We start from the raw sequence: 12626 nt of genomic DNA, 5'->3' as shown, positions 1-12626 counted from the left end.
ACACACACACACACACACACACACACACACACATACACACACACTCTTCTGACAATGCATCTGCAGAGGACCTAGTGGTAAAAGAGGGGAACTGCAAATAGAAAGCTTTGCTACTGTGACAGTTCATCTAATTAATAAGTACAACATTAGTAATTCTGTCAACTTAGAAACAGACGTGTGGCCTTCAAGTCAAAACTTATGAAAGACACCTGTGTGAACTAAACAGCAGCAACAGGCATCTTGAGCTCCATTTGTTACTACAAGGCAGCAAACAAATAGCTTTCTTACTGCAATTTTGCATTAAAAATGTGCCCATGTTATTTTTGCTGCTCAAATTTCATGAAAAGATATTTTATCTTAATAAAGGCAGCAACACAGCAAAGTCACAGGAGTGCAAAGGATTCTAGCTGCAATGATAAATGTCTACTCATTCTCTTAATTGGAAAGATTTTTGCTGGTTCTTGTGGTGAAGTTGTTCAAGTTTATTAAATTAATGTCCCTAAGTGATTTTGAAGTCTAAATTAAGAAACAAAATGTGGCAGGAGTGGTCAGGTTCAAAAGTACTGGTGGACCCATTGTAGCCGCCTGGTGTTATTATTCATTCTAGTTCTTACTGTCATACACTCAGTTTGATGAATGAGGGTCCTGGTTTGGCTGTAAATACTTTCAAATTCAAAGTGAGAATGTGATATATTTCTAAATGTCAGTGTCCAAATACTTATGAACCCTGTGTGTACTTGTTACCTGTGGTGCAGTCTGAGTGTGGAATGTGCATTTGTGTCACAGCTTTGGGATTCAGCATGACGGCAGTGGAAACGACTGTGAGCCTGTTGGGAAAAGACCTTTCGTCATGTCTCCACAGCTCCTGTATGGCACCTTCCTGCCCCGCTGGTCACACTGCAGTCGTCAGTATATCACCCGCTTCCTTGAGTGAGTATGACCCCTGGGCTCTCTGACATACAGCGCCACCTACAGGGGTCCACAGCAAACGTCACATGTTCCATGGTTTGGTGTTTGGACTAAGAAGACCTAACAAATTTGCATCCTTTGAAGGCTCCACGCATCATGGTGGCAAGACTAAGCCGTCTCATTTCAAAGTCTCCCCGGAATTCTATCTCCCAAAATGAAGGCTACAACAGGTCTATCCTTCATGGACTAAAGAATCCCAAGACTCATTGCCAGATTTTTTTTTTTCCCAATACAGAATGATTGGTAAACTGCAAACAAAGGACCGTTTTGGGCTCCATGTGTACAATAATAAATAAGTAATGTTCATAAGTTATAGTATAAGTAAGTACTGAAAAATTATTAACAAACTACAGGTTATGCTAGCTTGCTGCATGCAGCTTTCAAGGTTGTGCAGCAACAGAGGAAAAACTCTGTAGCCTCGGAAGGACAGATCTTTGTAGGATGCAGCCCCTGATTCAGGACTCAGGTGATACCGTGCATCCGAAAAGTGTTAACAGCGCTTCATTTTTTCCATATTTTCTTATTTTACAGCCTTACTCCAGAATGGAGTAAATTCATTTTTTTTTCCCCATCACAATTCTACTCACACCCCATAATTGACAACATGAAAAAGTTTTTTTTTTTGGGGGGGGGGGGGGGGGGGTTGGTTTGATTTTTTTTACATTTTTGCAAACGTATTAAAAATAAAATACTAAGAAATCACATGTCCATAAGTATTCACAATCTTTGCTCAATACTTTGTTGATGCCTCAAGTGTTCTTGAATATGATGCCACAAGCTTGGTGCACCTATCTTTGGGCAGTTTGGTCCATTCCTCTTTGCAGCTCCTCTCAAGCTCCATTGGGTTCTTGGTCACCTCCCTGACTAAGGTCCTTCTCCCCCGATCGATCAGTTTAGATGGGTGTCCAGCTCCAGGAAGAGTCCTGGTGGATCTGAACTTCTATTTCCAGATGATGGAGGCCACTGTGCTCATTGGGACCTTCAAAGCAGCAGAAATGTTTCTGTTCCCTTCCCCAGATTTGTGTCTCCAGACAATCCTGTCTCAGAAGTCTACAGACAATTCCTTTGACTTCATGCTTGGTTTGTGCTCTGACTGTCAACTGTGGGACCTTATATGTAGACAGGTGTGTGTCTTTCCAAATCATGTCCAATCAACTGAATTTACTCCAGGTGGACTCCAATTAAACTGTAGACACATCTCAAGGATGATCATTGGAAACAGGAGGCACCTGAGCTCAATTTGAGCTTCATGGCAAAGACTGTGAATACTTAAGGACATGTGATTTCTTAGTTTTTTTTATTTTTAATAAATTTGCAAAAATCTCAAAACACATTGTCATTATGGGGTATTGTGTGTAGAATTTTGAGGAGAAAACATGAATGTCATCCATTTTGGAATAATGCTGTACCATAACAAGATGTGGAAAAAGTGAAGCTCTGAATACTTTCTGAATGCTCTGTGCAAAGTGACAGAAGCCACCTTTTAAGACCTGCTGTTGTGCAGGTGTGCGTGTGCACGCCCATGAGAGAGGGACTGCGTGCAATAATGTGAGCTTTTCAGTGCCTTACTTTGGAGGTAAAGTACCTTGACGTGACATCTCAAATGAAATTATTATACAAGTAGACAGGCCATGGAGGAGGGACTATGAGCTGCTGGATCTTGGTTCCAGCCTTCAGAGTAGCACCAATGAACCCAGTACTGGTGGTGTAGGTAAGTACACTGATCATGTTCTTGGGGGAGGATACTTGAGAATCCCACAGAACTGTGGGGTCCAGAGAAATGTCCAGTTTGTGAACTCTGACCACAAACTTGGCATTAGTTCCATGAGGATTCAGGTTCAAGCCCGGTGTCACAGACCGAACATTTCCCCCTAAAAATCGGTCCCCCCTGCCTTCACTGTGCACATGTCATTTCTGTGCGTCAGCAACGATTCACTGATTATCACCTTGTTTCTGCTTCAAACTGCCTCCAGTCATCATCTGTCTCAGCGACAGATATCTGAAGCTTTTCTACAACAATCATTTCCACATAAATTCAGCATTATTTCATTCTAAAAGACGGAGGAAGCGATTAGAGTGCCGCGGCCAAACGAGCTGCTGCTGCGGCGTTCACTGCGCCTCTGTCATTTCAAAGCATCACTGATTATCACCTCGTTTCTGCTTAAAACTGAATGATTTAAGAAGTTTTACCTTCATCCTCTGCTGGTTAATAATCACATTAATCCATATCACTGCTTTGGTTGAAGAGAGTCAGACTCAGAGACTCAGACTCAGACATGCTGTGGTCCCAAATGAGGCATGCACAGTGCAGGGCGGACTGATTTTTAGCGAGGAACCGTTCGTTTTGTGACACTGGCAGTCCAGAGTTCTTCTGGCCACTATTGAAGGTCACTGGTTGTTTGTTTTTAGGGGTTTTTTGGACGTGACATCACCCTGTCAGATGTCCTCAACAGTCATTTTCTCTTTGTCGCCAACTCAACCAGATTAAAACCACCATAAGGCCCCATCAACTCACAAGAAGATATTGTTCCACATATAAGACGGGCCTGATTATAAGATGGTCCAACTTTTTCAGATGTATTTCCAAAAATGTCTTATATTCCAAAGCATTATGCTAATTTTCTCACGTGGGATTAATAAAGGAAGGTCTTGTCTTTTTAACTTTGTGCTGTGAAACTGTGCACCACAGTCTGTGTCAATCAAAGCAAAGGTCACAGGTCATGGAAGAGAGCACTGTAGAGCTACATAATATACTGACGTGTGAGGAAGTGTACAGCCCTTCATGTTTGACTTTCACTCATGTCCCTGAGCAGGTAGCTCAGTGGTCAGCTAATATATAGACCTGTGTTTGACTCCCGGTCATGCCAGCTGTCTGTGTCCTTGGATACGACGCTCCATCTGCCTCGTCTCAGTCTCCCCAGTTGTCAGTGAGTACTGACCTTTGCTGGAGCAGTAACCTCTGTCTGACTGGCGTCCCATCCAGGAGGAGTTGTAGACTCTCATCCACGTCTAGTTTTAGGATTCAGGGATGAGCACTGACACCACCGGGCCCACATAGCTCTAAGGAGGTGGAGTTAATTCATTCTACTGCAATCACAAAGGGGCGTAGGCGTTGGTTAAATAAACTTAAAGTTGTATCTGCGCGTCTTCACCGAAGATATCTGTGAAGTTTATCTGTTAATACGAGCAGCTGCTGTTGTCAGAAACCATCAGTGATGTGCTGAGGATCTGCAGTCTTTGTCCACAGTTTGTCAGCTTCAGACATCTGGAGTCACTTTAGTGGGTGTTCGCCTCGACAGCGGCGCAGCTTCCTAACGCCGTGGCGGGAAAATGGCCAAGGGGAAATATTTGTGTTGGTAGCAGAGTGTGTGTCTGACGCCGGGGTCGAACCACGTGAAAGCCGAGGTAAACCCGGGACTGATTTCAGGTCTGTCATCCGGGGTTGTCCAGGGTCATCCGGGGCAGCGGGCGGTCCTGAAGTCTGCTGAGCTGGAGCTCTAATCCAGATGTGTGGGGGAGAGTGGAAATCTGTGGGGGGGGGGGGGGTGGAGTGGAAATCTGAGGGAAGGAGATCCCACTTGGCAACACCGGGATTCATTCACACACACTGATGTTATCAGGCTCCGTCTTTACGTGCGTGCAGAGTGTGATGTGAAACGTGAAGTTTCCTGGTGGACCGTCGACTCGGAATCGATCACCAGAATAAACTCAGACTAACCTGGTTTGTCGTTACTGGATTTAACAGGCTGCACATCTCCAGCTGGGATTGAAAAGCTTTTTAAAATCGGACTCAGATGTCTCCATTTGTACTCGCTCTCGGTGTGATCGCCCTCACGCACTCATTCTTAAGGTTTTCCTCTTTTCGATGGTGGCAGCTGTTAGACAGTTTAATCCCCCCCCCCCCCCCAACTAAACTAACTGGCTCCTCCTGTTTTTTCATCCGTGTTCCCACAGCTGCTCTGTTCTGGATCCACATGTTGGACTGGCACAGTGTTTACAGTGAATGGCAACTTTGGTGTACTTCAAATTTACACCGTAAATTTATGCCACAAGTGCGCAACTTTGATACATGAGGCCCAATATGTCTACCTTTCTCCTCTCCATCATATCAGCCAGCTCTCCCCCTTTACCAGTCATACTACCAACATTCAAAGTCCCCACTCTCATTTCCACCCTTCTAGTTTTCTTCTTTTCTCACTGTTTGTGGAAATGTTCTCCTCCTCTTCTTCGTTGTCTTTGCCCAGCAGTAGCCCAATTTCCACCGGCACCCTGTTGGGCAACAGCACCGGTGGCGGATGTTGTTAACTCGGGCCTTGACCGATCTGGTACGGAAATTCGAAGTCTGCATAGTTAGGTTGGCTTGTTTTACGCTGGGTGCCCTTCCTGATGCAACCCTCCTCATTTATCCGGGCTTGGGACTGACACTCAGAATGCACTGGCTGCACACCCCATGTGGCTGTTGTTGTTTTCTTACACAATGACTCCATTTACAACCACAATTACATTGACTGAAAAATTTTTAAACTGAGCTTGCCAAAAAACAAGATGAACTCCACCAACCAATGTGTCATCTGTTACTGCCCTAAAGATATGTGTTTGCTTGAACCTGGTGCATCGCTCTTCAGATGGTGGGATCAGTGTGTGACAGAAGTGAGAGGTTTTCTGATGAGGAAATGGATTATGTGACAGTCAGTGTTGCAAGTCCAAAGGGTGTTCAAAAACTGCTTTCAGCCCCAAACATAAAATTCAAAACAGCTCGGTCTGGCAACACTGGTGCCCGTCAATAATGTGCAGGAGTAGCAGTCATCCACCAGAGCTCCCTGAGGTGAAGCACTTAAGCCCAGTCTCATGCAAGACATCCTCCTCTTTCAACCAGTCAGTCTTCTCCATCACATGTGGACAGTTTGCTGCTGCTCCTGAACCCTCCTGGGACCCGTCCCATTTCGGTGCTCCCCACCCATGAGCCGGGGAATGAGGACAACAGTGAAAAATATGGTGCAGTGCAGAATTCATTAAGCTTTGTATTTTCCCGTCTGGCTTATTGAGTGGAGATGAGCAGATCAAACTGTGATCCCGCCTGTGTGCCTACAGAGGAGATTCACTTCAGAAACAAAACGGATGGCGGACATGAAAATGACAACTGTCAGTGCTGCTTTTCACCAGGTGTCACATAAGACCCTTCACGCTCCTAAATACTGTTCCTCTCATTGTTCTCCACACAGCCGCGGTTGGGGCTGGTGCCTCGATGATGCGCCGGTGAACGATAGGTTGGCGGTGAACTCGGTGCTCCCTGGCGTTGTCTACACTGCTGCCCATCAGTGCCAGCTGCAGTACGGGTCGGGATCCCTGCTGTGTGACGACACGGACGTAAGGCTCCCTCAACCTACAAACACAGCTGATCTGAGGACACGACAAGTTATCAGACTGAGAGGGAACAAACGATCTGAGAGCTGTGGCACTTAATTCTAACAACTTTGATCTCCTGCACATTAATATAATTATGAAAGTGTTTACTCAAGTTGAATGCAGCAGACAAAACTTCACATGAGACCTGATTTATTCAAAACATGAATCAAAATCCACCAAAAAGCTGAGGAGGGAAGAAAGTATTTCAAAGAGTCCATAATTACTGACATAGATCAGGTGTGAGAGGTTGTGCAGTAGAGGTGAGTTCAAGGACTGTAGGAAATTAGAACCCTAGCAACACGATGATTTAATATGAGAGCAGGGTGAGGTGACAGTTGAGGTTTCTGCTCCTTGATAACAGCAGTGTTTTCAAAGATGATGTGTGAAATAAAAATGAGCATTTCTTTATTTCTGCAGAATGTGTGCAGCACTCTGTGGTGCACGGTGGGAACAACCTGTCACTCAAAGCTGGACGGTGCCGTGGATGGAACCAGCTGTGGCGAGGACAAGGTCAGCATTCGGTTCCTGGAGTACGAAATATTATTTCTTCTTCACTTCTGAGTCTTTATTAGGACTGGGTATCGATTCAAATCCCAAGAATCGATTCAATTCCGATTCTTAAGATTCAGAATCGATTATTTCGATTCAATTCAGTTAGATTTGATTTGAGCAGATATCGATTTGGGTTAGTGTTATTAAAACTGTTTTTGAGCTGTTACCTAATTGTCTAGTTCTGCAACATAAAACTAGTATTATATTGACATTTTACAGCAAATTAATGAAGTATTGGTAGTTAATAATGATGGCTGTAAGACTGATGGGACAGACCAACCCAAACACAATGTCAGAGTAATATTTTTATTTTACAAACATACTGAAGGGCAGAATGACTGAACAGATCCAGGGCAGCCAAAAGAGGGCGACAGAGGTACCTGGTTCATTGCCCCTGATGCAGGTACATTTCTACAGGATTCCATGTTTTGGCCTGAAGCCTTGTTACTTTTGGCTTTAAAGGCTGTAACAAAAATTAAAACAAACAAATAAATAAATACAATTATAACTTTACTTAAAATATGTCTCTCAGAATGCAGGCAATAGTGTTTCAGAGAGTTATAAATTAAAACATTTTCCAGGGACAAACAGTCCTGGTCTCCCCCAGAAACACTCGCCTCTGCAGCGCTGGCTGTGCGTCACGCTGCAGGAGAACTTCTCCCACAGCCGCGCAGCGAGTGCTGGTCAGTCTTTTCCACCAGAGAACCTTCGTGCGCGGTCCCACAGAAAAGGCACTCTATGAGGAATGAAAGAATAAAAAAAAACACTACTGTGTGAATTAAACAGCAGACGAATCTCTTTTCTTGCCCACAACAGACAAGAGTCCCGGTGTCACCGACCGAACGGTCCCCCCTAAAAATTGGTCCGCTCGGTCTTCACTGTGCATGCATCATCAGCCGCGGGTTACAGATTATCACCTGGTTTCTGCTTCAAACTGCCTCCAGTCATCATCTATCTCAGTGACAGATATCTGAAGCTGTTGTACAACAATCATTTCCACCTAAATTCAGCATCAGTTCATAATAAAAGATGGAGGAAGTGATCAGAGCGCCGCAGCAGCACAAGCTGCTAGCTGATGTGTTCACTGCACGTTGGTGATTTCAATTTCCAGTTATTTTCAATTATATAGCACCAAATCACAACAAAGTTGCCTCAAGGCACCTCACACAAGTAAGGTCTAACCTTACCAATCCCCAGAGGAACAGTGGTAAGAAAAAACTCCCTCTGATGATTTGAGGAAGAAACTTCAAGCAGACCAGACTCAAAGCGGTGACCCTCTGCTTGGGCCATGATACAGACACAAATTACAAAACAATAATACAGGAAATGTTGCCGGTGCACAGGACAGGAAGGTTACAGAAACAGACACCACACCCATCTCTGGATGGAGCTGCACCTTAAACAGAGAGAAAAAACAGAATCAGACAACAGAAAGACAACAAATACAATATAAATTGTCAGCATTAAACAACAAGAAAAACAGAAGAAATACTAAGGTGATCGCCGGCCACTAGCCGTAAGCTTCACTAAAAGACCCAGAATTTAGGTAAAGTTGAAGCTGTGGCACCCTCCATTTACTAATAAAATGAATTAAAAGAGTAAAAAGCATAGTAACATACTATACCAGTACAGAACAGGGGCACGATAAGAGAAAGCTCTGTGACCCACAGACTTCTTATTCACCTTAGGGACACAAAGTAGTCCTGCACCCTGAGAACGTAAAGCGCAGGGCCGGTACGTAAGGTTTAATTAGGTCAGCTAGGTAGGGAGGTGCCAGTCTGTGAACAGTTTTATAGGCTATTACCAGAACCTTAAAATCTGATCTCACTGGGACAAGAAGCCAGTGAAGAGACGCCAAAATGGGTGTAATGTGGTCAAACTTTCTGCTTTGTGTCAAAAGTCTGGCTGCAGCATTTTGAACCAATTGGAGAGCCCTAATAGAATAGAATAGAATAATTATTTAATGTCCACCGAGGTGGAAAATTGTGTTCGGCTCACCAGCACAAAAAAATACAGCACTAAAATACAAACATCGTCATACATAAAAACATATAACAGACAATAAAACAAAGATAAGATATAGTGAAATACATAGGAATAAAAGAGGAATGCTGGACTGTGGTAAACCAGAAAATAGAACATTGCAGTAGTCCAATCAAGAAGAGACAAACGAATCAATCAGGATCTGAGCATTAGCCATAGACAGGATGGGACAAATCTTCACTATACGATGTCTATTAGAAAAGTATCCGACCTTATTATTTTTTTCAAAAACCATATGGGTTTGAATCACGTGTGATTGCGTCAGACAAGCTTGAACCCTTGTGCGCATGCGTGAGTTTTTCCACGCCTGTCTGTTGCGTCATTCGCCTGTGAGCAGGCTTTGAGTGAGGAGTGGTCCACCCCCTCGGCGGATTTTCATTGTCAGGAAATGGTGGAATGATTTTGGCTTTTTTTCCATCAGAATTTTTTCAGAAACTGTTAGAGACTGGCAGCTGGAAACCATTAGAAAAATTTATCTGGCTTTCGGTGAAAATTTTACGGGACTGTTACTACAGCTTTAAGGACGGCTTTAAGGATGCTCAGCACGCCACGCTCCATGCCGCCATCGAGAGCCACAAACCACTGGATCATTTCTAAATGGATGGCTCTGTGGAGCCGGGACCGTCGTGTGCATTTTCTCTGGTTATCACAAGAGCTGGACATCAGCCATTTTCCATTTTCCGGCAGATTTCACTTTTAACAAGAGATTTTGTTATGGAAAGCCGAGCGGAGGCTTCGCGCGTCACGACCGATTTGCTGATGGAGCGAGACAAAGGAACACCTCCGTTTTGGTCTCACAGGACGGCTTTGAGATGGCGTTCAGACAGCTGTCGGTGATTTTTCCATCAAGTGATTATCCGAGAAATTGTGGATGTGCCTGGACATGCCAGAACATGTCCCATGAGGCTTCATCACGGCGTTGCTGTGCGCCATGCGGCACCGCCGCGACGCGCAGAATTCCTCCGCACATCTGTCTCAATGTGCCGAAAAAGTGCTGATGTCCACGTCTTTTCACAAATCCTGTGCTAGTCAGACGACGTCCCGGATAAAATACAGCGTCCAGTTTGGAAATGAACGGCACATTCCACTGTTACAGGAGTTTTTGTCATGGAAAGAGGAGCGGAGGCTTCACTGTCCCTGTACACTCTTTATGGGTATGTCTGCAGAAACAGGCCACAGTCTCAATTTTAGAAATTTCCCTTCCTGGCATATAAACTATACTCTCACCATAGTAGATTTCCCCTCTAGGCTAATTTAATTCTACCTGCACATTAATTGTAGGCCCTGCAGGTTCTCTAATCATCTGCTCCAGATGTAGAGTCCTAATTTTACCCTCCCTGTAGAACTCTGTCTATGTTCGTGTATAAAATGCTGGCACCTTCCCCAGTAGGGTGAAAGCTGTCCGGCATCAGCAAGCCACAGCGACCACAGAAAGAGGGACAGTTATCAATAAAACTAAAGCCTTGCTCTCTACAAAACTGTGCCAGCCACCTATTCAATGACATCAGCCTCCTAAACGCCTCATCATTACTCCAAGAGGGGAGGGGATCAGAGACTATTAATCAATGCCAAGACATCTTTCTGGCAAGGTCACAAGTCCTCTCTATGTCCATTTTTGTGACCCCTGATTGTCACATCCTAACATCGCTGGCACTGGCATGAATGACTATGTGGGTATAAATAAATGGTAAATGAATAACTATGTGGATATAACTAGTGTTCTGTTAATTTGATGAAACCAATTACATAATAATTTAAGTGGCACCAACTCATTTTTTTAAGAACGTACCATTTAAATGAAAAAAGCTTAGTTGGTGCCACTTAAAAAAGTTTCAAAGGGGCCGTTGATGGACAAACCATGAGACAAAGTGCTGATTGTAAATAGAAGCTCCAGGCTGCAGGCAGCAAACCTCAAGGATAAGTTCCAATCCAAGTGACTTATTTACAGGTGAAATCCAATAGTCAAAAAATCCACACACAGAGAGAAAAAAAATCACAGCATTCAACACCCACGGAGGAAAGGCACTTACTGGAACAAAGACAAAAACTTGAAGAGGAGCTGGAAAAGCAATAATTGCAGAAAATACTCACAAAACCTGAAGACACGGGAACAACAGATCTCAGCATGAGAGAGAATCAGACGGCAAGGAACCGAGCACAGGTGAGGACTTAAATAAATGAGCCAGGTGTGGTTAAGCCCCTTTCACACCGGGCCTGCTTCAAGTTGCGTTGTGCGGTGTCATGACGACACCGCGTGGAAGCAACCCAGTGCCGAGACGATGCAGCTCAACGCCCCAACAGAGCGAGGGACGCAAAGGATGAAGCAAATCGGATGCCAAAAATTAAACGTTTAATTTTTTGGTGTCCTGGGCAGGATGTTGTGAACCCAGGGACGGCACAGCTGGCGATGTTTGTCAGCTTTCCACAACAATTAAGAGCACAGCAACTTGCTCTGTGTGATCAAGTTCCACCATGTTAACTTGACTGACAACCGGAGCCGGTGAGCGGAATGGAAGCTCCTCCTATTTGATGATGCACTGGGGCAAATTTTCACAGCGAAAGCAGAGGGACACACCAGGCGATGGTGGCGCGTCCGTCGTCATGCGACGGACATAAATTTGTGGCGAATTTGTCACGCCTGGTGTGAACGCGGCTTGACAGCAGCTGCAGCTTCTTCTCTCACAAATGTGTTTAAATAAAATCCATAAAAGTCCTGCTCACAGACTGATTGTCAGAGACAGGACATGTCCACATCAAGTAGAACTCCAGACATCTCCACATTTACTCACGGACAGTTCATTCGCGTGCACGCAGCTCGCGGTCAAAGGAAGAGAGATAAACTATAACAGAACTCAGAGCGCAGACCTGCAGCTCAACACAAGAACAAATATAAACTAGAAGAGGAATCAGAGTGCACAGTCTGTCTGCAGCCAAACTGTGCACTCTGACTTCTCTGTGCAGAGAACCCGCAGGCTGCGTCCTCACCTCCTCTCTGACCCCTGCTGCGCGCACCTGATGCAGGCATTCCTGCGACGTCATGACGCCACAGGAAGCAACTCAAAGCAGGTGTTGAGAAAAGTGTAGTGACACGGACCCACAACAGGGGGCGCAAATGAACGGTCAATAGATGAGCCAAAATATAACAATTTAATGTTGTGAATGTGCACAACGAACATACAGACAATCACAGAATATCATAACAGTCAATACACAGAGGTGACGTGTGGGCAGGCTCGAGGATAGAAGACGTCTGTCCTGAGAAGAGCCGGAACCACATGATTTCCGCCGCCCCAGAACCTGGTGAATACTGGAGCCGCCAAGTCCCAAATTCCCAGGTGATCACCGTCCCCGACTGTCGGATCTGGTACTGCTGGCGAAGAACAAAGACAGTCAAGTGTGGGTGTGTGTACACCCAGTAACAATAACGGTGGGAATGCCACCTCCACCTCTCACTCAATACGTTGCAGTGGTCTCAGAGGAAAAGGAGCGCCGTCATGCACAGCCTCCACCAAAACGACCGGTTCTCCTGCAAACACTCACAATCACAGATTTATAAATCTCAAAAAAAGGCTGAGAGTATTACCTCCTATGAAGTATGATATCTCGGCAACGAGGTGGAGATGACGTCTGGTCTTTATGGAGTGAGATGATGTTGA

General features: G+C 44.8%; 1 protein-coding gene across 2 annotated transcripts in view; it reads left to right on the top strand.

Annotated features, from left to right (window-relative positions):
• Positions 1–12626, top strand: part of LOC117521670 (A disintegrin and metalloproteinase with thrombospondin motifs 7) — a 220760-nt gene that overhangs the window by 63665 nt on the left and 144469 nt on the right. For both annotated transcript variants that reach the window (XM_034183002.1, XM_034183010.1), the window contains exons 8-10: positions 787–930; positions 6192–6336; positions 6793–6885. In XM_034183002.1, coding sequence (XP_034038893.1) covers positions 787–930; positions 6192–6336; positions 6793–6885 — 382 coding nt within the window. The remainder of the gene's footprint in view (positions 1–786; positions 931–6191; positions 6337–6792; positions 6886–12626) is intronic.

This window comes from Thalassophryne amazonica, chromosome 2 (genome assembly GCF_902500255.1).
Source record: "Thalassophryne amazonica chromosome 2, fThaAma1.1, whole genome shotgun sequence".
NCBI classification, from domain to species: domain Eukaryota; kingdom Metazoa; phylum Chordata; class Actinopteri; order Batrachoidiformes; family Batrachoididae; genus Thalassophryne; species Thalassophryne amazonica.
Note: the sequence above shows the minus strand (reverse complement) of the source record. Positions and strands in the feature narration are given on the sequence as shown.